We start from the raw sequence: 25,651 nt of genomic DNA on the forward strand, positions 1-25,651 counted from the left end.
ACACACACACACACACACACACACACACACACACCACACAGTCACTCACACACCACACAGTCACTCACACACACACACACACACACACACACACACACACACACTCACACTCACACATACACACACAGTGTTTATGGGTTGTGCAGACTATTTTTAATCCCCGCTGAGACATTTGAGAACGTCAATTTTTCACCACGAGCCCCCCCCCCCCCCCACCCCTCCGTCTGCTTCACTTTAAAGCTAAACCACAGTTATTAGTTAAATCTGGGCTCATACAGCTGAGAACTTCAGCTCTTCACCTTCATTTCACAATAAAAGACTCAATAAATAGATAAAGGATTTCTAAAGTAAAAGCCAGAATCATGTAAAAAATTTTGTGTGTGTGTGTGTGTGTGTGTGTGTGTGTGTGTGTGTGTGTGTGTGTGTGTGTGGGGAGGCCCACTCCTCTTGAGCCCATAGTTCACACACACACTAAATCTGTCAGAGTGAATTCTGGGTAAATGTGTGTGAATTCCATGAGAGTGACGTGGACATGAACACACACTCTGTGGTCTCAGTGAGCGCCCCCCCCTCGGGGGCGAGTGTGGCCTGTGAGCAGGTGAAGGGTTAAAGGTGACTGGATCAGGTGTAAACATCTGGACTGTGATGTGACGGGCTCCAGCTGAGCTTTGAAGTAAAGTGCTTCAGACCCTCCAAGTAAAAAGTTACGAGCAGAGTCAGAGTCTGAGCTCATGTGGACCTGAAGCTCCGCCCCCACACTGACGCACCTCCGTTTACTGTCACTGCACGACTCACATGTTAATACTACTGTAGGAACACTAAAGTAATACCACTACTGTAATACTACAGTAGTATTACTGCAGTAATACTATGAAGCCGTCTCTCTGTTCCTGGTCGAGCTCTCGTCAACACTCTGAGGTCGTCTTGTTTAAATAAAGTTTATTGAAGTGTCACTGGACCAGACCAAGTGGAGGATCTGTGTTTATGTCTGAGCTCCAGGTGGATCAGAGGGTCTGAACAGGGTTTTATCACAGACCCAGGTTCTGGTCCAGCTGAGAGTTAGAGACTGTCTAGGTGTATACCTCTGTCCTCATGTTCTTCCGTCCTCATGTTCTCATGTTCTTATGTCCTCATGTTCTCATGTTCTTATGTTCTCATGTCCTTATTTCATCATGTCCTCATGTTCTTATGTCCTCATGTTCTCATCTCCTTATTTCATCATGTCCTCATGTTCTTATGTCCTCATGTTCTCGTGTTCTCATGTTCTTCTGTCCTCATGTTCTTCTGTTCTCATGTTCTTATGTTCTTATGTCCTCATGTTCTCATGTTCTTATGTTCTCATGTCCTTATTTCATCATGTCCTCATGTTCTTATGTCCTCATGTTCTCATGTTCTTATGTTCTTATGTCCTCATGTTCTCATGTTCTTATGTTCTTATGTCCTCATGTTCTCATGTTCTTATGTTCTCATGTCCTTATTTCATCATGTCCTCATGTTCTTATGTCCTCATGTTCTCATGTTCTTATGTTCTCATGTCCTTATTTCATCATGTCCTCATATTCTTATGTCCTCATGTTCTCGTGTTCTCATGTTCTTCTGTCCTCATGTTCTTCTGTTCTCATGTTCTTATGTTCTTGTGTCCTCATGTTCTCATGTGGTTATGTCATCTTGTCCTCTTGTCCTTATGTTCTTATGTTCTCATGTTCTCATATTCTTATGTTCTCATATTCTTATGTACTCATGTTCTTATGTTCTCATGTTCTCATATTCTTATGTCCTCATGTTCTTATGTTCTCATGTCCTTATTTCATCATGTCCTCATGTTCATATGTTCTCATGTCCTTATTTCATCATGTCCTCATGTTCTTCTGTCCTCATGTTCTCATGTTCTTATGTCCTCATGTTCTCATGTTCTTATGTCCTCATGTTCTCATGTTCTTATGTTCTTGTGTTCTCATGTTCTTCTGTCCTCATGTTCTCATGTTCTTATGTCCTCATGTTCTTCTGTCCTCATGTTCTTCTGTCCTCATGTTCTTTTGTTCTCATGTTCTTCTGTCCTCATGTTCTTCTGTTCTCATGTTCTTATGTTCTTGTGTTTTCATGTTCAAATGTTCTTATGTTCTCATGTCCTCATGTTCTTATGTTGTTATGTCATCTTGTCCTCTTGTCCTTATGTTCTTATGTTCTTATGTTCTCATGTTCTCATATTCTTATGTTCTCATATTCTTATGTCCTCATGTTCTCATGTTCTTATGTCCTCATGTTCTTCTGTCCTCATGTTCTTTTGTTCTCATGTTCTTCTGTCCTCATGTTCTTCTGTTCTCATGTTCTTATGTTCTTGTGTTCTCATGTTCAAATGTTCTTATGTTCTCATGTCCTCATGTTCTTATGTTGTTATGTCATCTTGTCCTCTTGTCCTTATGTTCTTATGTTCTTATGTTCTCATGTTCTCATATTCTTATGTTCTCATGTTCTCATATTCTTATGTCCTCATGTTCTCATGTTCTTATGTCCTCATGTTCTCATGTGCTTATGTCCTCATGTTCTCATATTCTTATGTCCTCATGTTCTCATGTTCTTATGTCCTCATGTTCTCATATTCTTATGTCCTCATGTTTTCATGTTCTCATGTTCTCATGTTCTTATATTGTGAAGGAGATTCAGGAGAACATCAGTTTAACATCATCTCCAGTGTTTAAACACAAAGTACATCTACAACCTCCTCCTGTGCCCCCACCACCCACGACAGCTCTTTGACGCAGTGTGTGTGTGTGTGTGTGTGTGTGTTGTGTGTGTGTGTGTGTGTGTGTGTGTGTGTGTGTGTGTGTGTGTGTGTGTGTGTGTGTGTGTGCGCGTGTGTGTGTGTGTGTGCGTGTGTGTGTATGTGTGCGTGTGTCTGTGTCTGTGAGGAGGTGTTAATGCAGTGATGCTATAGATTTTAACTGTTATAGATTTTATTTGGCTCTGTGCACCAACACTGTAATTAAAAATCTGCTGTGTGAGCAGGTGGGTGGACTGCTGCAGAGTGTGTGTGTGTGTATGTGTGTGTGTTCGCTGCTGCCTTCATGGACTGTTGGACCTCTGGCATCATCCTGCTGCAGAGAAACCATCCATCACAGCTGATTCTCCTTTTGAAGCAGCTGTTGATATTTCTACATAGCTAACGTTAGCATTAGCAGCTGTTTACTGACCGGTCTCCATCGTTCCCTTTATACTACGACTGGTTGTAACACGTCCTCTATGTCTACAGAAAGACTCAGACTACACTCACTCAGTATTGGAAACTGACCAGACTGGGGCTAGCCGGTTAGCATGCTAACTTCAGCAGAAGGACAGAATAGAAAAATCACTTGATCCACATCAGTCTGGCTTTAAGAGCTTCTATAGGAGGTCTATAGGATTCTAGAGCCCTGGGGCCTCTGAGTTGTTCTATGACTCAGAATAAAAACTAAAAACTGATCAGATACACTAATCAATTCACACCAGTTGCCATGGGAACATCTGATATGAAAACTGTTTTCTGTTTTTTGCATGCTTCTGCCTCCACCTCCTCCTCCTCTCCACTTGTCTGTCTCCTCGTCCATGTATTAAACCTTCATGTCAGATCCACTCCAGCTCACATTAGCATCCAGCTAACACCAGTCAATGGCTCAAATGCACTGCTGATGCTAATTACATTATGCTAATGAGGCCGATGGCAGCGAGCAGCACTCACTCATTAACACTGAGTGCTTCCATATTAACGAGCGTCTCGCTAACATGCCTGAAGCTGCTCAGTATGAGGCTAATTAACACGATGCTAATGCAAGGCTGAGACAGCACTCCAGCTGTTCGGACTGATGTGGAGTTATCAATGAGTGAGGTCACAGTCAAACATCTGGAGGAACCAATCAGCTGAGAGCTCAGAGACACACAGAGGGTGAGGGCCGATCGTCCTCCTCTTGTGACCAGGAGCTCTGTCCTGTCAGGGTCACAGAGGTCAGAAGAGAAGGGTGGAGGTGTAGTTGGCTGTCGTCATGGCAACAGCCAATAAAATGACATCAGGTTTTTAAAGTGTCAGTTTGAGGCGTGAGGGAGTGTGAAGGTCATGACATCCTGATTTCTCTTTGTCTGTGAGGTCATAGGACGGACAACTCTGACCTCCATCCCTCCTCCTCCCCCTCCTCCCCCTCCTCCTCCTCCTCCCCCTCCCCCTCCTCCCCCTCCTCCCCCTCCTCATTGTTCCTGTTGTTGATGTCTCAGCTACAGGATGTTCAGCAACATCAATTACAGCTGAGTGCAGTTTAGTATTCAGAGTCAGAGGAGGTCTGACCTGACACACACACACAGACACACACACACACAGACACACACACACACAGTGACACACATGTACAAACATCCACACACACACGCACGCACACACGCACGCACAGATAGTCTTGTAACGAGATCTGAGACGCGATTGTCAATAACTCTATTGATTGCAGGGTTGACAGTTTACAGTGTGTGTGTGTGTGTGTGTGTGTGTGTGTGTGTGTGTGTGTGTGTGTGTGTGTGTGTGTTTGTACGTGTGTGTGCGTGGATTATGTAACACTGACGTCGATGATGTCACGACATCCTGTGATCTCACTAACGTGTTAAAAGTCACATCATGACAGAGACGAGTTAGTGGATCAGACACTTTGAGAACTGCAGGAGGTCAGAGGTCAGAGGTCGTAGAGGCTGCAGTCACTCAGATAACCACTCTGTAGCTTCAGAGTGAACAACATGTCCAACTTACAACAGCAGAGACCACATCAGGTTCCACTTCCTGTCACCAAGACCAGAAACCTGTTGTTATGGTTACAATATTAAACACGTGGATAACAGTCGAAGCTTGGTTAGGTTTAGAAAATCATGGTGATTTGGGGTAAAATAAGGAATAATTCTTCCTCAACATTAGACAATCTCTGTTGTCATGGTTACTGAAACAACAACGAACGGTCATGGAGAATAGAAACATGGGAATTGAACACCGCGCTCCACCAGCACCTCCTGTTGTCTCTCTTCATACTACGTCACAGACACTTTTCATCATTGCCACGACCACTAGGTGTTGCCTAGTAACAAAATTTAGCTACGATGTCATAGTGACCTGCTGACAGACAACCTGTGGCCCGGCATGATGGACGTGTCTCATGTGTCCTCAGTGAGTTGTCCCTAATAAAGTGATCAGCAGGGGGCGTCTGTACTTAAAATACTGGGTCTGTGATTGGTTTGGATCAGATCGTTATGGCAACAACGCTGACTCACAGAGGAACAGCTGATCGCACATGGCGAGACAAACTGCTGCTCTGTGGAGGGAAACAACACACTGTGAGGAGCATTTACTACGTCCACCAGCTCCTCTGAGGAGCGTTTACTACGTCCACCAGCTCCTCTGAGGAGGAGCGTTTACTACGTCCACCAGCTCCTCTGAGGAGCGTTTAATACGTCCACCAGCTCCTCTGAGGAGGAGCGTTTACTACGTCCACCAGCTCCTCTGAGGAGCGTTTAATACGTCCACCAGCTCCTCTGATGAGGAATGTTTAAATCGTCCACCAGCTCCTCTGAGGAGCGTTTACTACGTCCACCAGTTCCTCTGAGGCTGTTTTGTGCCACTGTTGTTATTTTAAGGAAACCTTAACTCAAACTTTAAGGGAAATCTTAAGGTGTTTTGTTGTGATTTCTTCTGGAGCTGGAGTGAAACTTCACATTCACATTTCAGTTACAGAAACAGTTTCTTCATGAGGGATGAAGAAACTTCCTCCAGATTGATGATGACCAACCCTCTGATCATTACCATGACAACAGTGTACAGCAGGAAGTAGGACTGCATCCTGCTGTCAGAGTGGAGGGAAACTGGTTCATCCTACAGCAACATAATGAGACAGAGACAGGAAGTCCTTCAGCTGTGGAGGACTACAATGTGGAGCATGATGGGAGCTGAGACTTTAATATGTTTTATAAATATATGATGTTTTTCTATTTCCAGCAGAAGAAATGTGATTAGAGAAGAATGTGGCAGAGAGAGGGCCGGCCAGAAATACATGACCTTTGACCCCTGAATGTTTTAACCGTCAGAAAATGTCAAATATCAGAGAGGAGAGAAGGAGAGGAGGTGAAGAAATAGGGAAGGAAAGGAAAGATGATAAGAGAGTTAAGAGGAGGAAGAGGAGAGGAAGAGGAGTGTGACTCAAAGATTGTCTCTGTTGCAGAGATGACTCACTCAGTCAGTTTCCTGTGTGTCAGCTGAGAGTCTGAGCTCGTTATGTTTCAGTGATCTTCACACTGACAACACTCTTTATGTGATCAAGTTTCTCTGTGTTTGATCGATTGATTGACTACGATGTCAGCATGATGTCATCAGTTTGAGGACCAATCACCTGCCTGATAAAGTGATGGGGTTCAGCAGCTTTAATCATTGTGTGGACAGACTGTCTGTGACTGCTGCCGACCTCTAGTGGACAGAAGAGGACACAGCGTCAGACTGTTCATCCTCATGTTTTCACTGTTGAAACCACTTTAAATATTCAGAGATGAAATAATCAGTAAACAGATGATGTTTGTAACATGTCCTCCAGCCAGGGACAGGTCAGGAGACAACGGGCCCCTGGACACAGACATGACGGAGGCCCCACTGTTACTTAGCAACCAGTCACTGATGCAAAGTATTTATGGTGAATAATTAGTTTGTAACTTAATAAAAAAAAACCTGATAAGATTCAGAACTAGATTGAATTCAATGAAATCATCTCTTCTCTTCAACATGAGGGAAAACATTCACCTAAACTCACATTTGAACTTTAACTCACATTAAACTCACAGACAAAGGAAACTGGCTGAGCTGCTGCTTCCTCACGTCAGTCTGTCTATAAATATCAGGATGATGGAAAAGGGAAGGAACATGAGTGAGTCGTCTGTCCGTCTGTCCGTCTGTCCGTCTGTCTGCAGGACACACAACAACATGCTGCCGCTGCTTCTCCACACCGTCACCTCCGTCTGGGTCCTCACAGGTGAGTCTCAGCCCTCAGCCGTCACCTGCCTCTCAGGTGAGGACAGGCCTGTCTCTCACTTCATGTCCTCACTGTGGGACATTCTCTCTCTTCTGTGAGCGTTGCTAAACTGTTGAACAACAACTGAGTGAACAGAGGACACATTACAACACAGAGTCCTGACCAGGTGTGTAGCTCACAGGTGATTCTCCTGATGTGAAACCTGAAGCTCCATGTGGACGGGACGTCTGTCTGTAGAGGAGCTGTGGGGACGTAAAGTTATATTTCTGAAACGTCTCCAGATTCCAATCAAAACATCTAGACCTCTGTTCTATGTTCTATATGTTCTATGTTCTATGTTCTATATGTTCTATGTGTTCTATATGTTCTGTGTTCTGTGTGTTCTATATGTTGTTGAGTTGTGTTCTTATTTTATCACAACGACGTTTCATTGGTCGCCTGTTGATGACATCATATACCTGTATGATCATGTGTCAGCGTGTTCGTCTGACAGAAGCTCAACATTGACTTTCATCTACTTTTAAGTCACAGACACTTTTTCCACCTTGTTGTTTTCAGCTCGTTATTTGAACCAGATGAAGGATAATATATATATGTATATATATTGATATATATCAATATATATATATGAATATTTATGATTAAATTGTTTAAAAACAGACTTTGACTTTGTTGGACTTTGATCACAGCAGCACCTGCTGGACGTCAGAGGAGCTGCAGCAACATTTGAAATTGTATTAAATTTTTTTATTTTTGTGTGTGTGCTTGTGTCAGCACCAGCCCAAGTGTCAGCGGTCACCACGGAGACAGTGGTGGGTGTGGCCGGGCGGAGGGTGACGCTGCCGTGTCGGTCGGAGGCGGTGAACAAGAGAGGAGTCGAGGTGTGCTGGGGGAGGGGCGAGCCATCGTTGTTCACCTGCCACAACACTGTGATGAGCACGGCTGGAGATCAGGTGTCATACAGGAGGTCCTACAGGTACACGGGGGGGGGTCCTACAGGTACACGGGGGGGGGTCCTACAGGTACACGGGGGGGGGGGGTCCTACAGGTACACGGGGGGGGGGGGGGGGGGGGCAGGGTCCTACAGGTTTTTCTGTCACATACACATTAGACCTCATGAAGAAACATAATATTCCGCACTGTCGGAGCAGCCGTCGTGTTTTCAGGTCGTCCGTCTCGTTCTCGTGAACACGATTTCTCAGAAACACGATTTCTCAGAAACACCTCGACACAACTTCTTCACATTTGGCACAAACATTCACCTGGACTCAAAGATTAGATTTTGGTGATCAAAGGTCAAAGGTCAAGGTCAGTGTGACCTCACAAATCATTTTTGAGCCATTACTCAAGACTTCACAGTAATTATGAAAAAATGTCACACAATGGTTCATATTTAATATTTTCTATGACTCTGGATAAACAGGGATTTGACCTAAAACGAGTCTGAGGAGGAGCTGATTCTAGTTATTGATCTGTGATATTGATTATGATGTCCTCTTGTGGTGTGTTGTATGTGCTCCTCAAACATCACACAGGGTTCACTCAGGTCTGAGGTTCTTTAACCGATGATTAATGTGGTGCGTCAGATGAACCTGTGCTGTGCAGTGACCGTGAAGCAGAGGTGTAGCTCAGAGTGGACAGGTGAAGGTCGTCGGTCTCTAAACACCTGGATGACTTACTGGTTTCAACCATCACACTCATTCTTTCTGTCACTGACATCAGAAGAAACAAATCACTTCATATCAACAGTGGACACAGATCATCGGGGGAGGTTCACCGTCGGCCCACGGTCGGGCCTGTGTCGGCATGCTGACATCAGAGCAGGAGGAGTGTTCAGCTGGACTCAATCACACTGAAGTTTTGGATTATAACCTTTATTTTAACCAAATGTTATACGTGTGTTTAGCAGTGAGGGGTCACCACGGTGATGGAGGCGTGTCTACCTCCACCTTCAGACGCCACCATAAATAACCGCTCACTCCTCCTCTCGTCTGCAGGTACTCCGTCTCCTCCTCGTCCTCTCTGTCCATCTTTAACTCTCGTCCAGCAGACTCTGGTTTCTATCACTGCAGAGTTCAGCTGCCCGGACTCTTCAACGACCAGACGTCCACCGTTCACCTCATCATCATCAGCCGTACGTCACTCATTCATTTATTTTCAGGACGACCAGAGGATCCAGAGTCGTGGTTTCAGGTGTGAGTCTCTGACCTCCTGTCTGTCTGTCCCGCAGCTCGCTCTGCGGTCTCTGGCGACGGGGACGCTGAGAACCTGAACGCACCACGCACTGCGACAAGTAAGTACAGGACTGAAGCTGATGCTGGTTCGGCTACAGGAGCCCTGAGCGGACACAAAGCTTCAGTCTGTCTCACACATACAGATATTCTATAGCGATAATTCAAAGTCCCAAACCGTCTGTGTGTCAGGTTACAGCACTAGGGACGTGACGGGGGAGACAGGAAGTGATGTCAGCAACACCACAGAGCCAATGGTGGCGCAGGTTCAGGTACCAAACTCTGCAATTAACAATTATCTTCATCATCCATTAATATTTCTCTTCTGTCAGAAAACTATATAAAATACCTGTCGCACTATAAATGTTTCGTCCAATCAACAGTCAGCTCAGTGTCATGTGACAGAAAATCAAATGTCAATCAGCTGATGGTTGAAGCTCAAACTGAGAGTGGAGCAGTTTATACTGATTAAATACACACATTATTATTATTATTATTATTATTATTGTTGTTGTTGTTTCAGATGATGAGACAGTAATATTGATGATAACGTTCATGAGAGTAAATAAAATCATTCAGCTGATACAAATATAAAGTCAGAGCAGGATAATGAACAGGGATTAAAGGACTCTCAGTAGGACGACGTCATTTTAACCAAAGAAGAAGAGTTTATGAGTTTGGAATCTAATTCACATTTGACCTTTCAAAGTAAAAGTTTAAAGCACGTTTACACATTTACACACTGAAGAGTGTGTGTGATCAGCTGCTCGGGGGGTAAATGTTTAGTATTTCTCATTCCCTGTATCCCCTGCCATTGAGTTGTGGTTACCATGGCAACAGAGGAGTAAAAATGTGTTGTTTGTTTGTTGACAGTCAGCTGTCCAGCAGCAGCAGGTAAACAGTCTGCACATGTTTATTGGAAACACCGTGAGGCTGTCCTTCATCATCTTCATCCCTGCACTGCTGCTGACTGCTGCTTACAGTCAGTACACACACACACACACACACACACACACACACACAATCCCGCTCTCTGATTGGCTGGCAGGTTGAAAATTCAGACATGTTTTGATGTTTATCTGAAGAAGACAGACAGCAGCTGTTTTATTCCATGTGTGCAGGAGTGTGGAGATCGAACCAGAGACCAGAGACTGACAGGAGGCTGGACCAATCAGAGGAGGAGGAGGAGGTCACCTCTGTGTAGGAGTCAGTGTTGGTCTCTGTACTGGAACTAAACTGTCTCTCTGCTGTTTCACTGCAGGTTTAGTCCAGCTGGGTTTCTGTAGAGACCGGATCAGACCAGTCAGTGTCTCTCCAAGTTCAACAAGTAGAAACTGCAAATCGTGGGAATTTAACGGAAACAGATTCAACTATCAGATGTGAATACCAGAAACCATCAGCAGTAAATGAGTAAATAAACACATGCTGGTCAATATTTTTAAATGCATTTCAGACTCATGCTTTAATAAGATTAAATCAGATTAATCAGAGTATTACTGTTGATGTCCTGTCCCCTGAAGACACCTGTGAACAACGAGGTCAGTTCTCCTCTCTGACCAGCAGGTGGCACCACTGCCCACAGAACAGAGCTCTGTTCCTCTGTTACTACCAGACACAACATTACTTATTATTATATTATATTTATTATGGTGACTGATCTCATCATCTATTGAAACAGCACCAGACTCCAGCGTAGTGGTTAAAGGAGGTACTGCACCCTCGGAAAACACGGCTCTCCTCGTTAGTTTGGTGGCGAGTGTCACACGGGGCCAGTTGTGAATCGCTGTAACAGAGAAACAGCCAATAGGAAGGCAGCTTTTTGCTTTTTTTACTTTAAATTCCACGAAGGACGGTTCAAATCCCCGTTGAGGCAGAATCAAATGTGAGATAAAATGAGTTGAAAGCATTAAAGTACTTGGGATTTAAGAATTCAAATCTGTAAATGTGTAATTAGTCTTTGCAGAACTGCAATTATATTGGTGCATTAAATGTATTGGATGATGTAAATCCTGCTACTCTGAACAGAAATATTACCGCTGCCCAAAGAACAAGTGGGGTCTTCTAAACTTACATACTTTCTTCTTTGGTGAATAAACAATCATTTCCTCCCTTGACTTGATACAGTCAGTGACTGTAACTCTCCCACTATCAGGAGTTATCAGTGCACAGAATCTACCATCTCTTCCAGAGGCTGTGAAACATCTGGATCTCTGAAAGCTCAGTATCACATGTCAGATTAGGATTAGTTGCCTTTATGTTAGTTAGTCAATATGTGTATAAGAAAGCCAAATGATTGTTTTTGGAACATAGACATAATTTTATCCTGAGATATTAAGTTAAAAACAAACATACTGACAATTGCAATATTTACAATATGGATGAGTGAAGCAGTTATTATGGACATTGAATAAAAGCGTGAGGACTGTTTCACACACACCTTGGACTATAATCATAAAGAAAAGTAATAATATGGAATATTTAAGGTCACGTTTCAAACATAAGTTTTTACAAAGGCTGAATGATTGTGTTCCCTTGGTTACGCACCGGCCGTGACCCAGGCCACGACCCAGGCCACGACCCGAGATCCTGAAGCTCGGTCTTCATCCACAGCTCCAGCTGCCTGTGTCCTGGTGGAGTCCAGGCGGGGAACAGGAGCAGCTGGCTGAGCTGCCGGGATTATAATTAGTATTGATTGAATAGTTAGTGTGGAAATACTTTGATAGAATAAAAAGATTATAGCAGAAAGATTATACATGCTGTATATTCACCACTGTCCTCAGACGTAAGCACTTTGTGTGCAGAGGTGTGAGCACGACTCGCTCTGGGTCCAGACTGTAAACATGATGACGTCATGGCGACATGTGAAGAGCTTGTGAAACGATATGAGCATTAAGCAGATGTGTAATTGAATATCAGCTGGACACTAAAACAGAAACGACCTGCAGTTGCTCCTGTTTCCTTCAGCAGGTGGGAGGGGCACAGGTGTTTTCCTCTTAGCACCTGGTGAGGCTAAAAACAATGACACTTTATATGTAACTGTAGTTATCACATCATATAGTGACATGAGCAGCTGCATCGGGGGGTGTGGATAACGCTTGACAGCGCTCACTAACCTGAGCAGAGGGAGCGCTGTGACCCAATCAACAAGCATGTTGCTATTAAACAGGCTGTGTATAAAACCACATGACGTCTCAACATCGATACTATTCAGATAAGTGTAAAACAAGTTCATGTTCATTCATGATTTAAGCCGCAGACTGGAGCTTCATCGGTCACTGAGCGAACGCTGAGCGACACGACACAAACGTCCTGACGAGACGTTTCACTGTCAAAACATGGAATGTGTTCACACCGAGAAATGAAACCATCAGGCCGGTTCATGCTTTTCTTTTCTTTTTTTTAACATCCAGTTAAGGTTTCTGAAGTTCACCATGATCCCAGGTGAACATGGATTATTACTTATGTATCAGCAGACTGACTCTGCCCAGTCGTCTTCTCTCAGTCTGTGATGAAGTGAAACTCTGAGTCCAAGATTAAACTTCAGGAAGTAACTCGTGCTGCCAACAGGAAGTCGTCTGCTGACCGCGCTCTAAAAACCATCTGCCCTGGTTCACAGAAATGAGATGTGATGACCCTGGAGACTGATTGCTTCACTTGAAACAAGTACTTCTTATTTTTAAAATGTGGTACATTGCGTCATTCTGTCACAGCTCGTGTGTCAGAGATAGAAAGTTTATTAAGACCAAACGTTCCCTTCATGAAAATACAGTTAACTAAAATATTAAAAAACTAAAAGAATTATGACAAACATTCTCATTTAGTAGTTCTTAACTGATTTTACTACTTTACTTTTCTAATTTACTGAATCATAACTTTGGCTCCATAAGTGAAGAGAGACCAGGTCTCTGCACCACACACACACACACACACACACACACACACAACACACACACACACACACTCTCTGGTTTCACTTCTGCACAAAGTCGAAACTCTCATCAGTTTGTACATGATTATATTTTCTTTCTTCCTCATGTCGGTCTGAGTGGCATAATATCTGGACCACATCAGACTTCATGTTCTTTCAGTTTACACTGGGCCATTTATACTGTGTGTGTCTGTGTGTGTGTGTGTGTGTGTGTGTGTGTGTGTGTGTGTGTGTGTGTGTGTGTGCGTGTGTGTACGTGTGTGTGTGTGTGGTGTGTGTGTGTGTGTCTGTGTCTGTGTGTGTGTGTCTGTGTCTGTGTGTGTGTGTGTCTGTGTCTGTGTGTGTGTGTGTGTGTGTGTGTTGTGTGTGTGTGTGTGTGTGTGCGTGTGTGTACGTGTGTGTGTGTGTGTGTGTGTGTGTGTGTGTGTGTCTGTGTGTGTGTGTGGTGTGTGTCTGTGTGTGTGTGTGTGTGTGTGTGTGTGTGTGTGTGTGTGTGTCTGTGTGTGTGTGTGTGTGTGTGTGTGTGTGTGTGTGTGTGTGTGTGTGTGTGTGTGTGTGTGTGTGTGTGTGTGTGTGTGTGTGTGTCTCTGTGCGTGCGTGTGTGTGTGTGTGTGTACGTGTGTGTGTGTGTGTCTGTGTGTGTGTGTGTGTGTGTGTGTGGGGGGGGTGTGGTTACTCACAGTGTTTCAGCAGCTGTGTCTAAATGTGGTGTGTGTGTGTGTGTGTGATGACAGTTTGTCGGCGTTGGTCATGAGAATCGTTCTGCTGCTCGTTCTGCTCGCAGGTATTTCACATCATCAAACTGTTTTATTGATCAGTCAAACTGATTGTATTACTTTCTGTTGCTTTCAGCTGATTGGTGTATTTGACTGCAGCCCGTCTGTGCTAATATTAATATCAATATTAACATTAATATTAGTGATGATTTATTAGTTATTGTTAAAGTGAAGGAAACATCATTTCCTTCACGGTCTGAAGGCGCCTCAGTCACATGACCTTTATCTAGTGTTTTGGGTTTAATTCAGTCTTTACCTTCCTGTGTGCGAGAAACAAACGCACCGTTCAGAAAGACTGATGGAGAGACACAGCGACCAAAGAAACAATTAGAAACAAGAATCATTCAAACAGGTCCAGCAGCTGAACAGAGAAGTGATGTCTGACCTGTGTCCTGTCTCCACAGTCGCTCACAGTGACGGCAGGGAGGTCGAAGGTCGAGCAGGTGAGAGCGTCATTCTGACATGTAAATATGACGCTAAGAAAAATGGCCGACTGTCAGCTTGCTGGAATCGAGGAGATGTACCATTCCTCGGCGGCTGCAACAACCAGATCATCAGCACAGATGGACAAACGACAGTTTCCAGCAGGTATCAGTTACTGGGACAACTGGATGAAGGAGACGTTTCCATGACGATCCTGAACCTCACAGAGACAGATGCTGGACGATATGGATGCAGAGTGCAGATACCTGGGTGGTTCAATGATGAAAAACATAATTTTGATCTGACTGTTGACTCAGGTGAGATGTTCTTTAAAGATACTGAGTCTGTGCAGGAAAACAAAGGTTTAAATCAACGAGTCTCCGTTTCACTTTTAATGAAACTGAGTGAAAAAAAACTTTGATTTCACTGTTTTCATTGTTTTTCAAAGAGAATATTCTGGAAGAAACTGCCTGAATATAATGAAGTAACATCACACTGAGCTGGTGATGTAGTTCTGGATATCAGCCCGGCTGTGATTGGCTCAGAGACAATCAGCTGATATTCATCTCTCCCTCAGTGTGATGTTCTACCAGCGCCATGTTAGTTCAATGAGCAACAACAGATTATGATCTGTTTGTTTATTTCATCATTTACTAGTAGTTCAACTGGGCTGGTGCTGGACTGTTGCTAAGCAACACATAAACATTTCCTGACCTGCACAGTGACACTAGCTGCTGCCTCAGGTGTTTCTGAAGGATCCACCTTCTTCCTTCTTCCTCTCCTGACGACCAGACATCGTTTCATTCAAACGTTATTTCTGAAATATTTTCATCTTTGTTTGTTACAGTCTGAGATCGATAACGAGGTTAATGTGACTCTGATTAACGTTGATAGAACAGCTGTGAAGAGGAGTGATACGTGGAGTTAAAGGTCCCAGTGCTGCTGTTCTCTATATCAGCCTCATGGAATCACTCTCGTCCAATCAGATCACTTGGTTTGAACGAACTGCTGTATAACATGAACTAATGCAGCGAGTCTACAGGTGAAACAGACAGGTGAAGCCGACCGGCCACTAACACACAGCTACAGGTGAAACAGACAGGTGAAGCCGACCAGCCACTAACACACAGCTACAGGTGAAACAGACAGGTGAAGCCGACCAGCCACTAACACACACAGGTATATGCTACAGGTGTGTGAACAGGAGCAACAGACTGAGGCCGTCACTCTCACTGACACTGTGTTCATGTTCCTCCCTGATCAGGTCCTCAGACCACATCAGCACCGAACACAGGGTCTACACAGAGTCCAGCCGCTCTGACTGCAGGTACACACACACACACACACACACACACACACCTGTGCTGTCACATGACTGTTTGGAGCCCAGACCTCAGACCAGGGTTTCTTACAGTCCACTCACAGCTTGTGTCTGAATGTTTTCCCTCCACCATGACATCGTGCTGCTGACACAGCTGTGCTCAAAACATCTGCTTTCGTTTCCCTGTCCTGCAGATCACATGACCTCCACAGATCACATGACCTCCACAGATCACATGACCTCCACAGGGCGTGTCCTAACTTCCTCCACTAGCAGCACTGAAGACCTCGCGGACGAGGTGAGGCGCAAACACGTCCTGTGTGAATTCACCAGATGTTGTTTAGTCTCTCTGGTTGTTTCTTTTCTCTCTGCAGTCGTTCTGAGTCTCTGTCTCTTCCACTCGTCTTCTTTGTTTGCAGTTGTTCTGTGTCTGTTATAAACAACATATATATGTATTTACTGTGAGGTCAGTGAAGTCAGTTCCACACAGACGCTGCGTTCACACGATGAACGTCAGTGTGACTCGAAGACGACCTCAGGAAGTGACAGTGTGTTCTCGTTTATCAGGGGAGCAGCGGAGCGGCGTCTGTGGTTCTGGTGTGCGTTCTCTTCACGTTAATAGCGTTGCTCACAGTGGGCGGAGCCACCATTATGGGTAAGTGAGGGAGAGCGGCGGTCTCTAGGCAACAGAGCAGCAAGTTCAACATGGACTGTGTGTCTGGAAAAGTTCTGCTCTTTAGTTTCAGCTGACGTCGACAGAACTAGAGAGGAAGAGGTGGTCAGTCGGCCATGATGGACGTCATGTGACGCGTTCACTGGCTTCAGATGTATAAACACTTTACAACATGATAAAGCCACTTTACTGTTCTCGGGTCAGTCAGATGCAGACACTTCCATCTGTAATTTAATAAATGAATGAACGTGATTTTATTCTTATAAAACGTCTCCACATCATCACGTCATGTCTGTTTTCTCATTGGCTCATAAAGACGTTTCTGTGTCGGTGCTGTGACATCATTTCACTCACAACCAATCAGCTTCATCTGAGAGTTGAAATAATGTCACAGCAGCAGAACATTAAATAAATATGATTTATTTTATTACCTGAATTCCTTTATTCAGCATTAATTAATAATCAGTGTATAAACACATGTAATAAATGATTCTAACTGAGTATAATGTCGTTTTCTGCAGGTCTAAAAACCTCTTTAAGATTATTAATGTCCAGTATTTGTTTGACTTATTCGATATTATTCCAGCTGTTAACAAACACTGAGAGGGCGAAAAGGGAAGTATGGAGGATGTTAATGATGTAATATAAATATAATCATAGGTAAATATAATGATAAAAAAAATATGCTAATATGATGTTATAAGATGTCCTTTAATATAAAGTAGTGTAGAATAATATGGTTATAGTGTGGTGGTGTTATGACAGGATATGACAGAATGATTCTTACACTAATATATATTATTATATTAGAATAACACTTATAATAAACAATGCAAAGTAAAGCAGGTGGGTCACTGTGAGATTTAAATCCGTAGATCTTCTGTCAGGTGCCTGAAGCTGTGATTTCTCTTTACGTTGCGTCTTGACTCGTGTTTCTGTCTCTACAGCGAGAAAATGGAGGCGACTCGACAAAATGTGAGTTTTTATCTTGTTTTTTCCTGCAGCTCGTTAAAACTGTTGATTAAAGTTCACACTCGTCTCCGCTGACGAACCGTGACTCAGCAGAGACGTGATGAGTCGGCAGGTTGACCTCAGGCTCAGGAATCATTATCACTGCGTCCTCATCTTCATCACGCCATCGTCTTCACACTCGGTGAGGCTGAGACGTGCTCAAACTGAAACCCAGCGATGAGGAGAGAAGACCCGAAACCACAAACCACACGGATGATTTCTGATAAACCTTTAATGCGACGGTTCCACCAGCAGTTTACTGAAGTTTTTAATGTTGAACATGAAGACTCCGCCCACATATTCAAACACTGAATTTCTTATTGTGTGTGTCTTAAAGTCTTCACAGCATCAAGGCTTTAACTCTTAACAAGCCGCAGCCTGTTGATAATAATTAGTAATTCAGTGCAACTTTATTTTAAATTCTCGTCACTTGAAGTTTGAACCTGTCAGGAATTCAATTCTTTTGTTTAATTGCTATTTAAGGCAGAATATTTTAATCCAATGGTAGCCATAGAAACATGGTCTCATGTTTAAAGGAGCTATTTGTAAGTTTTGCTATCGCTACATAGCTAACGTTAGCATCAGCTGTTTACTCACCAGTCTAGAAGAAACGTTGTGAGTTCAGCATCAAACCTCATACCTTTACACTGAAGCTCTTGGCTCTTTGCGCTAAGCTAAGCTTTGTGCTAAGCTAAGCTAAGCTAAACACAACCTTGATTACAGAGGTGAAACCCACCCTCTTATTTAACTGAGACACCTACAGGTGATTCCTGAAGTTTAAAGTCTCTTGTAGTTATTGTTTATTTGGCCACAAAGACTGAGACTGAATCTCACCTCTCCACTTTAATTACTTCATTAATATCTGATTAAAACATGAAAGTTCCTCAAAAGTGAAGCTGAAGATTCTCGGTGTCGAGCAGCTTTTTCTCACCAGAAACAGAAACTCTGAGAAAGAGACGAAAGCGAAGAGAGGAAACACCTGTGGTTTCCTCTGTGACTGACGTGACATTCACAGTCACGTCATCATCGTTATGAAAATGTCAAGTATCATGTGACCAAAGGAGACGCATCTGAAGGAAATGGATTAACCTGAAGTGTGTGTTTGTTCAAGGATAAGAGGTTTTTTAGATCGTAGATCCTACAAATTTAATTCAATACTAATAAGTTTGTACTTCCTGGGTAAAATGTCTCATGACATTGTCCTAAGTTTACAGTAAGTGCTAAACATTGACATTGTTCTTTCTAGGAATCATTTTAGAAAATTATGGGTAAATGATGAAATCAAAGAAAATAATAAATAAGTAAAAATATGACCAGAATAATTGTCTCTGTGTCTCAGGCCTCAGCAGCAGCAGCAGGTCAACACTTTGCCAACTCTGCAGCTCCAAAGTCGGGGCTCGGCGGTGGAGAACATTTATCAGATCAATGAAGACGGTGACGGAGGCGAGTACGAGTACTGTCCCTGAAGCTCCGCCCACTGAGCTGCAGGGAGACAGGAAGACGACGAGCTCCGTTAAGTTAGCTTTCAGCTACATGGAAGGACAGTTTCTGGCTGAAGGAGGCGTCCATGTTTGTTTTGTCAGATACAGTCGTTCCCTCAAAGTTTCACGGGTGTAATTACAACATGAACGTTGATGTTATTTATAAGATTTACAAGATATTTAAACGATGGAAATTTGTACTGATGATAACAGAGCGACACATGAACGCAGCACAGTGTCACCTCAGAGTCTGCTCTGTAAATATCCTGAAGATCTTCACAGGTGAAATATAACGGACATATTGTCCGAGATTAGTTCGCTCTCTCATTGGTAATTCATAAAGTAACGAAGACAAACAGCCAGAACTTGAAAACAAGGTTTTCTGCGTAAGAAGTGAAGAAGAAGAAATTACTGGACTGTGTGCAATGAACTAGTTGGAAAAATTGTGATACTTTATGATGAACATAAGCATGTTAAAGGGAAACTGTATTATCCTGTATAGAACTTTTCCTTTATTGTGTCTAGCTTTAAGAGCGGAGTTGTCAGAGAGGAGCGCTGTTATCATTAGCTGTGATGAGGCATGAATCGAGTTTCTATTGTGTCTGTCTCTCTTCAGCAAGAATGTGAGGTCACTCTCAATATTCTGGCTTTAAACTCTGTGTGAATCTTGTATTCTTTGAACATTTGCACTGCGAGCTCTGATGTGTAGCTTGTTCTCTTGCTGCAAGAATAAATATCCTACTCATATAACTTTCAGACGTTGTTCCTGAGTTTATTTAATCTTTTTCCTGACAACTTGGTCCTTCGAGCCGGATCTCAACAACCTCTCCTACTGTCCAGAGCAGGACCTGAACCGTGCACAGGGGAGTCTGGGACTCCTGAACTAAAGCCCTCCAGTATAGAAACTTGCTGTTAAAAAGAGGCCAGGATCTACTGGACTGTGAAGGTGACGAGATCCACGAATAGAGAGAAACCAGGACGTATGAATCATAAGGCAGGAGAGTCAAGTTAAAGACTATAAAATAGGTAAAGTAAAGTAATGACTATAACATAGTTAAAATTTTGTGAAAAGGTCCAATTAGTGAAAAGGTCCTCGGTGTCCAAAGTCTGTGTGAGAAGACAACAGGAATAAATGACTTAAAGAGGAGGCCTAAAATAATTCAGGGAACTATGAAACAGTAAACTGGGTTTACTAATAAAAAAAATAAAATAAGGAAAAAAATATAAAAGAAAAAAGTAAAAGAAAAAGGTAAATAAATAAAAAAAATTCAAAAAAGTTGCAATGGGGAATTGATAGAATATTTTCTGGAAGTGAGGTGAGGAACAGAAGGGGAAACCTGACGGTGATAACTGAAGCTCATCAAACAGAACCAGCTGCTCAGGTGAACTCCAGACAAACTGCTTGGCCACAGATAAGAAAATGGGGATTTGCAGTAGTTGCTGCTTTAAAGAAAACAATGGTCCAATTGCTGGAGATGTAAAATGAATGTTCACAAGGGGCCAGGATCACTGTAAACTAGTAACAAGTGACTGTCAGGAGTTAGTGAAGAGAATAGAAGAAAAGACAAAGGGAAAACCTAAAAAGAGTAAAAATGAGGGTCTTAGAAAAGCAAGAAACTGGTTAGCAGAATCCAGGAAAAGGCACGAAGGAATAAAAAAGGGTAAAGAAGAGAAAAAGACAGAGACAAAGACTGAAGTAACGACTTTGATCGACAGAGAAGATGACAATGTCGTAGTGAGAGGAAGCCACAGAGCAGACATTACATTGGGACCAGAACCAGATCCTCCACCCGACCCAGACCACGACTGAGACAGTTAGAACAGACGGGTCCAACAGCTGCTCCTTAGTCAACTCGAGCTGACTATTCACAGCCTGCAATACGTCGATTCGTCTGATCTGTGGACTCCCACAAACTAAAGGAAGATAAATGATCAAGGCACAGACCAACAATCGGACTCCACAACCTCTTCCAAGGTAGAGAGTCTCCACTGTTTCCCCGTCCTTCCTGGTTACACTTTGGTAGCCATTGTTAGCCTACTGTGAGATGAACTGAATAGTTGAAGAGAGGCTATCTGAGCTAACAATGGGTAGCATGCTAATACTGACACAAGTGTTTAAACTGGTTGCTAGAGAAAGGTGGGTTTTAAGAGGCTCCGCCCCTTCAGGTGTACTTTTATTCCTGTTTACACTTCACGTAGGAAAATAGTAAAAACAAGATTATTGGTGGAGTCACACTCATGATTCAGGACCAATGAAAAGCTAATTGTCTGTTTGTAAAAGTCGAACCTGTAATATTCATCTTCCATAGATTTACAGCTCAACACGCTTTTGGAAAAACCTTTAATCAGTCACCAGTTTATTACAGTTCAACAGTTTCCATGGTCCAAATATATAAACTAGGACCGTCCCCCTTTATGACCTCATAGATAAACACACTGAATCTGAACCAATCATGTCGATGATACTGAAAGTGTCTCTGGTTTTCATTTCACAAAGCTGCTCACCTGAACTCCAGCAGCTGCTGCTGAACCCAGAGCTCATCTGTGGCTGTTTGCCTCCACCTACTGGCGGGAAAACATACAGCTCGTCTACAGCTGTGACTACAACTCCCACAACCCCTCACTCTCTAACTCCTCCTCCCTCTCCACATTCCTTCAAACTCCAACTTCCTGTTCCCACCATCCAGCTCCAAGTGTTTGGTCCTGAGTGGTGGGAGCCGCCCCCTCCCTCCTGACCCCACCCTGCTCCACAGGTCACATGTCTGACCGTCGTCTTCTTCTTTAGTGGAAATACAGCTGGTTCAGTGAGTGGAGAACATCTGTGTGGACCAGAGGGGACCGAGAAGCAGATGTGCAGGAGCTGTGAGGACATGTTGCCCGTGATTCACTCACGCTTTAGTACTTTAACTGCAGTACTTTAACTGCAGTACTTTAACTGCAGTACTTTAACTGCTGTACTTTAACTGCTGTACTTTAACTGCAGTACTTTACTGCAGTACTTGAACTGCAGTACTTTAACTGCAGTACTTTACTGCAGTACTTTACTGCAGTACTTGAACTGCAGTACTTGAACTGCAGTACTTTAACTGCTGTACTTTAACTGCAGTACCTTGACTGCTGTACTTTAACTGCTGTACTTGAACTGCAGTACTTTGACTGCTGTACTTGAACTGCAGTACTTGAACTGCAGTAAAGCGTGAAGGCAGCAGCTTGTATCGGTGGATCTGTGACTGTTTATCACACGAAGACGAGACAAACTTGTTTCTGACGCACAGAGAAACAGACGATGAAACAAGAGGAAACTTCCACATTAAAAATGAATAATAGGTTTATTTCTACAGACAACATTTAAAAAACATTTAAAAACAATTCAAACTCATTTGAATAAAGAACAAATATCTAAACAAGTCGTATCCAGATTTCCCAGAAACACAGACGCCATTTTAAAAGAGGGGAGCAGAGAAACGACTTCCAGACTTCACTACAAGCTTTTATACATTTATTACACTGAGAAGATCATTTCTTGGTGTTTTACACAACGAGGGGATTTAATGAATCAACATTATGTGAAGAGTCTTTTATTGGTGACGATGATGTTCATCTGCTTCTTCTTCATGATGAACTGGATTAAAGAAAAGAAAGAAACATGAACCAGGTGTTTCATTCTGCTGCGCTGAAACTGCCTCAGTCAGACCTCCCTCTCCACCAATCAGAGCAGCTGAATCAGCCTCAGTCAGACCTCCCTCTCCACCAATCAGAGCAGCTGAGCCTCAGTCTCAGTCAGACCTCCCTCTCCACCAATCAGAGCAGCTGAGCCTCAGTCTCAGTCTGGCAGTCACACAGGTAAGACTCTTCTAAGGCTTCTTCTCCCTTCTTCTTTGGTTTGAGTTCATTGTGAAGTTTGTGATTCTGTCGGAGACTCAGATTCAGATCAGGATCAGGGTCAGGATCAGGATCAGGATCAGGATCAGGATCAGGATCAGGATCAGGCTGTGGTCTCCTCTGTGTCTCAGTGAAGAGAAAGTGAAACTGGATCAGACTGAGGAACAGCCATGTTCCTTTTTTCATTCATGCCAAACGAACATTCAAACGGACACGATGTGTCACGTCTGCTTCAAATTCCTTTAACAAACTGTAGAAACATAAAACGTATAAATAAATCTATCTATCTATCTATCATCATATATATTCATATTTATGATAGATGAACATTTACACACTTTACTATGAGTATTTCATATGTTATAAAGGTTTATCTTCATATATCCAGAGGATGTTTACATGTGATCAATCACTTTATATGAGACACTTATGGAAACATGGCTCTGGATAAAAGGACATTTCTGTGGAAGAGGTAATCTGTTGTTGTAGCTTCAGTTTCCTGTTTCTGTCACTGAAGATGAGTCAGAGACGAGGAACCGTCTCAGCTCAGCGTCTGTTTTCTCTTTAAAATTAAAACCAAAAAACACAAAAACTTACAAACAAAAAAAATGTAAAAACACTAAAACTTGAAAACTTGAAAATATAGAAATAGAAAGAATAAAAAAGCTTGTGTTGTCTAATGTTACACTTTATAGAATGGCCATTCTAGCCAATGGGCTTTTATTTTGAAATGTTTACCTTTACTTCTATTCTTACGTCTTCCACATTTTTGTTTTTACATTTTTACGTTTTAAGTTTTTTCACTTTTGTTTTTAAACATCGCAACAAAACGTTCAGTAGTGTGAACATGTGAGTACAGGTGATGATACATCCATCATCCACACACACACACACACACACACACACACACACACACTGAGGATGTGACACTGTCCACAGGTCGCCACATTCATCTAGATGACTCTTCAGCCCCTCGTCAGTGACATCACTAACTGACTCCTCCCCTCTCTCCAGCTGAACCAATGGATCCTGAACGTCAGCAGGTCGAGGCTTTCCCGCTGAAGGAGCATGACGGCCCCCCCGGAGGACCCGCCCTGGTTCAGTACACCACCATCAACATCAGCAGCGAGCCCCCCAGGGACCACATCATCTGGTCCCTCCTCAGTTTCCTCTTCGCGCCGCCCTGCTGCCTCGGACTGGCCGCCGTCATCTACTCCATCAAGGTGAGACGCTGATGAGTCATGACACGTTCAGAAGGAAATATATAAACATGGTTTGAATGTGTGTTGTTTTCATAAACTCACATATATAGAGTTTACACATGTATATATATATATGTTACACAAAATTCATCATATAGATACAATACAACAATCATATAGATATGCAAACTTAACTGGGTATTTCATATATGTTCTGACCTTATACATAGGTCCTATATGTGATAGAGACATATATGTTCTGACCTTATACATAGGTCCTATATGTGATAGAGACATATATGTTCTGACCTTATACATAGGTCCTATATGTGATAGAGACATATATGTTCTGACCTTATACATAGGTCCTATATGTGATAGAGACATATATGTTCTGACCTTATACATAGGTCCTATATGTGATAGAGACATATATGTTCTGACCTTATACATAGGTGCTATATGTGATAGAGACATATATGTGGTACATTACCTTCATCAATAACAGCCACCAACTTCAACATAAGATCAAGTGTCCCCAGAGTTTTGAGAGGAGGAAGTGAAGAAGGAGAAGAGGAAGAGAGAGAGCTGGTCCGACCATGACTGAATCACTGAGCTTTGTTCCCTCCAGGCCAGAGACCGCAAGGTGGTCGGAGACATGGACGGCGCCCGGCGCTACGGCTCCACCGCCCGCGGCATCAACGTCGCCGCCACCGTCCTGTTCTGCATCCTGCTCATTTCCGTGGTCGTTCTGTGCTTCCTGCAGCCGTACACCGCTGGAGTCATCCTCGGAGCCTTTTCACGCAAACTGATCTGATTGGACGTGACGTGGTTCTGCTGTTTCTCACAGTCTGAACCTTCAGACGTTTGTACTCGTGTGGAAACATTCAGACTTCCTGTCGTCAATAAAGACTCTGTCTAAACATCTGATCAGTTTTCATCAGTCACTGCTCCACACCGGTCTGCACAACTTTTATATATACTGTATATCTGTAGATATATATATATATATATCTACAGATATACAGTATATATAAATATATATATATACACAGTATATATATATTTATATATATATATATATATACTGTGTATATACATAGATATATATATATATATCTATGTATATACACAGTATATATATATATATGTGTGTGTGTGAGTGTGTGTGTGTGTGTGTTGTGTGTGTGTGTGTGTGTGTGTGTGTGTGTCTGTGTGTGTGTGTGTGTGTGAGTGTGTGTATGTGTGTGTGTGTGTGTGAGTGTGTGTGTGTGTGTGTGTGTGTGTGTGTGTGTGTGTGTGTGTGTGAGTGTGTGTGTGTGTATGTGTGAGTGTGTGTGTGTGTGTGTGTGTGTGTGTGTGTGTGTGTGTGTGTGTGTGTGTGTGTGTGTGTGTGTGTGTGTGTGTGTGTGTGTGTCTGTGTGTGTGTGTGTGTGTGTGTGTGTGTGTGTGTGTGCATCAGAGTAGCTGGGTGTTGACACGTTCCCGTCAGACATGTTTATCAGGTCGGTGTGAAACCTGTGTCCCACTCTGAGACGTCCTCATCCAATCAGAGCAGCCAAACTAGTCTCTGCCCGATACTCACACAGGTAAGATGTGATCACATTATCTCTTCTTCTCTGGTGGAATCAGGTTTTATGTTTGTGACACCGACATGATCACATGACGTGAACCACTTTGGGTTTGTTTGTTATTGTTGTTGCTGTT

General features: G+C 43.0%; 3 protein-coding genes across 3 annotated transcripts in view; all 3 read left to right on the top strand.

Annotated features, from left to right (window-relative positions):
• LOC130182512 (hepatitis A virus cellular receptor 1 homolog) overlaps window positions 1-11,361 on the top strand; it is a 15,829-nt gene extending 4,468 nt beyond the window's left edge. The window contains exons 2-8 of the mRNA XM_056397506.1: window positions 6,955-7,016; window positions 7,791-7,992; window positions 9,014-9,150; window positions 9,247-9,309; window positions 9,440-9,519; window positions 10,121-10,229; window positions 10,369-11,361. Coding sequence (XP_056253481.1) covers window positions 6,968-7,016; window positions 7,791-7,992; window positions 9,014-9,150; window positions 9,247-9,309; window positions 9,440-9,519; window positions 10,121-10,229; window positions 10,369-10,451 — 723 coding nt within the window. The 5' untranslated portion in view covers window positions 6,955-6,967 and the 3' untranslated portion in view covers window positions 10,452-11,361. The remainder of the gene's footprint in view (window positions 1-6,954; window positions 7,017-7,790; window positions 7,993-9,013; window positions 9,151-9,246; window positions 9,310-9,439; window positions 9,520-10,120; window positions 10,230-10,368) is intronic.
• A 2,457-nt stretch (window positions 11,362-13,818) lies between these two features.
• havcr1 (hepatitis A virus cellular receptor 1) lies at window positions 13,819-19,616 on the top strand. The gene is made up of 7 exons (XM_056397501.1): window positions 13,819-13,959; window positions 14,356-14,691; window positions 15,639-15,701; window positions 15,890-15,993; window positions 16,263-16,350; window positions 17,316-17,343; window positions 18,719-19,616. The coding sequence occupies exons 1-7, from the start codon at window positions 13,926-13,928 to the stop codon at window positions 18,843-18,845; spliced, it is 780 nt and encodes a 259-aa protein (XP_056253476.1). The 5' UTR covers window positions 13,819-13,925; the 3' UTR covers window positions 18,846-19,616.
• A 2,992-nt stretch (window positions 19,617-22,608) lies between these two features.
• LOC130182527 (dispanin subfamily A member 2b-like) lies at window positions 22,609-24,871 on the top strand. Its single transcript, XM_056397525.1, has 3 exons — window positions 22,609-22,703; window positions 23,757-23,965; window positions 24,576-24,871. Exons 2-3 carry the CDS (start codon window positions 23,765-23,767, stop codon window positions 24,759-24,761), a joined length of 387 nt encoding a protein of 128 aa, XP_056253500.1. The 5' UTR covers window positions 22,609-22,703; window positions 23,757-23,764; the 3' UTR covers window positions 24,762-24,871.
• Window positions 24,872-25,651: the final 780 nt, after the last annotated feature.

The sequence above is a fragment of the Seriola aureovittata genome, chromosome 15 (genome assembly GCF_021018895.1).
Source record: "Seriola aureovittata isolate HTS-2021-v1 ecotype China chromosome 15, ASM2101889v1, whole genome shotgun sequence".
NCBI classification, from domain to species: domain Eukaryota; kingdom Metazoa; phylum Chordata; class Actinopteri; order Carangiformes; family Carangidae; genus Seriola; species Seriola aureovittata.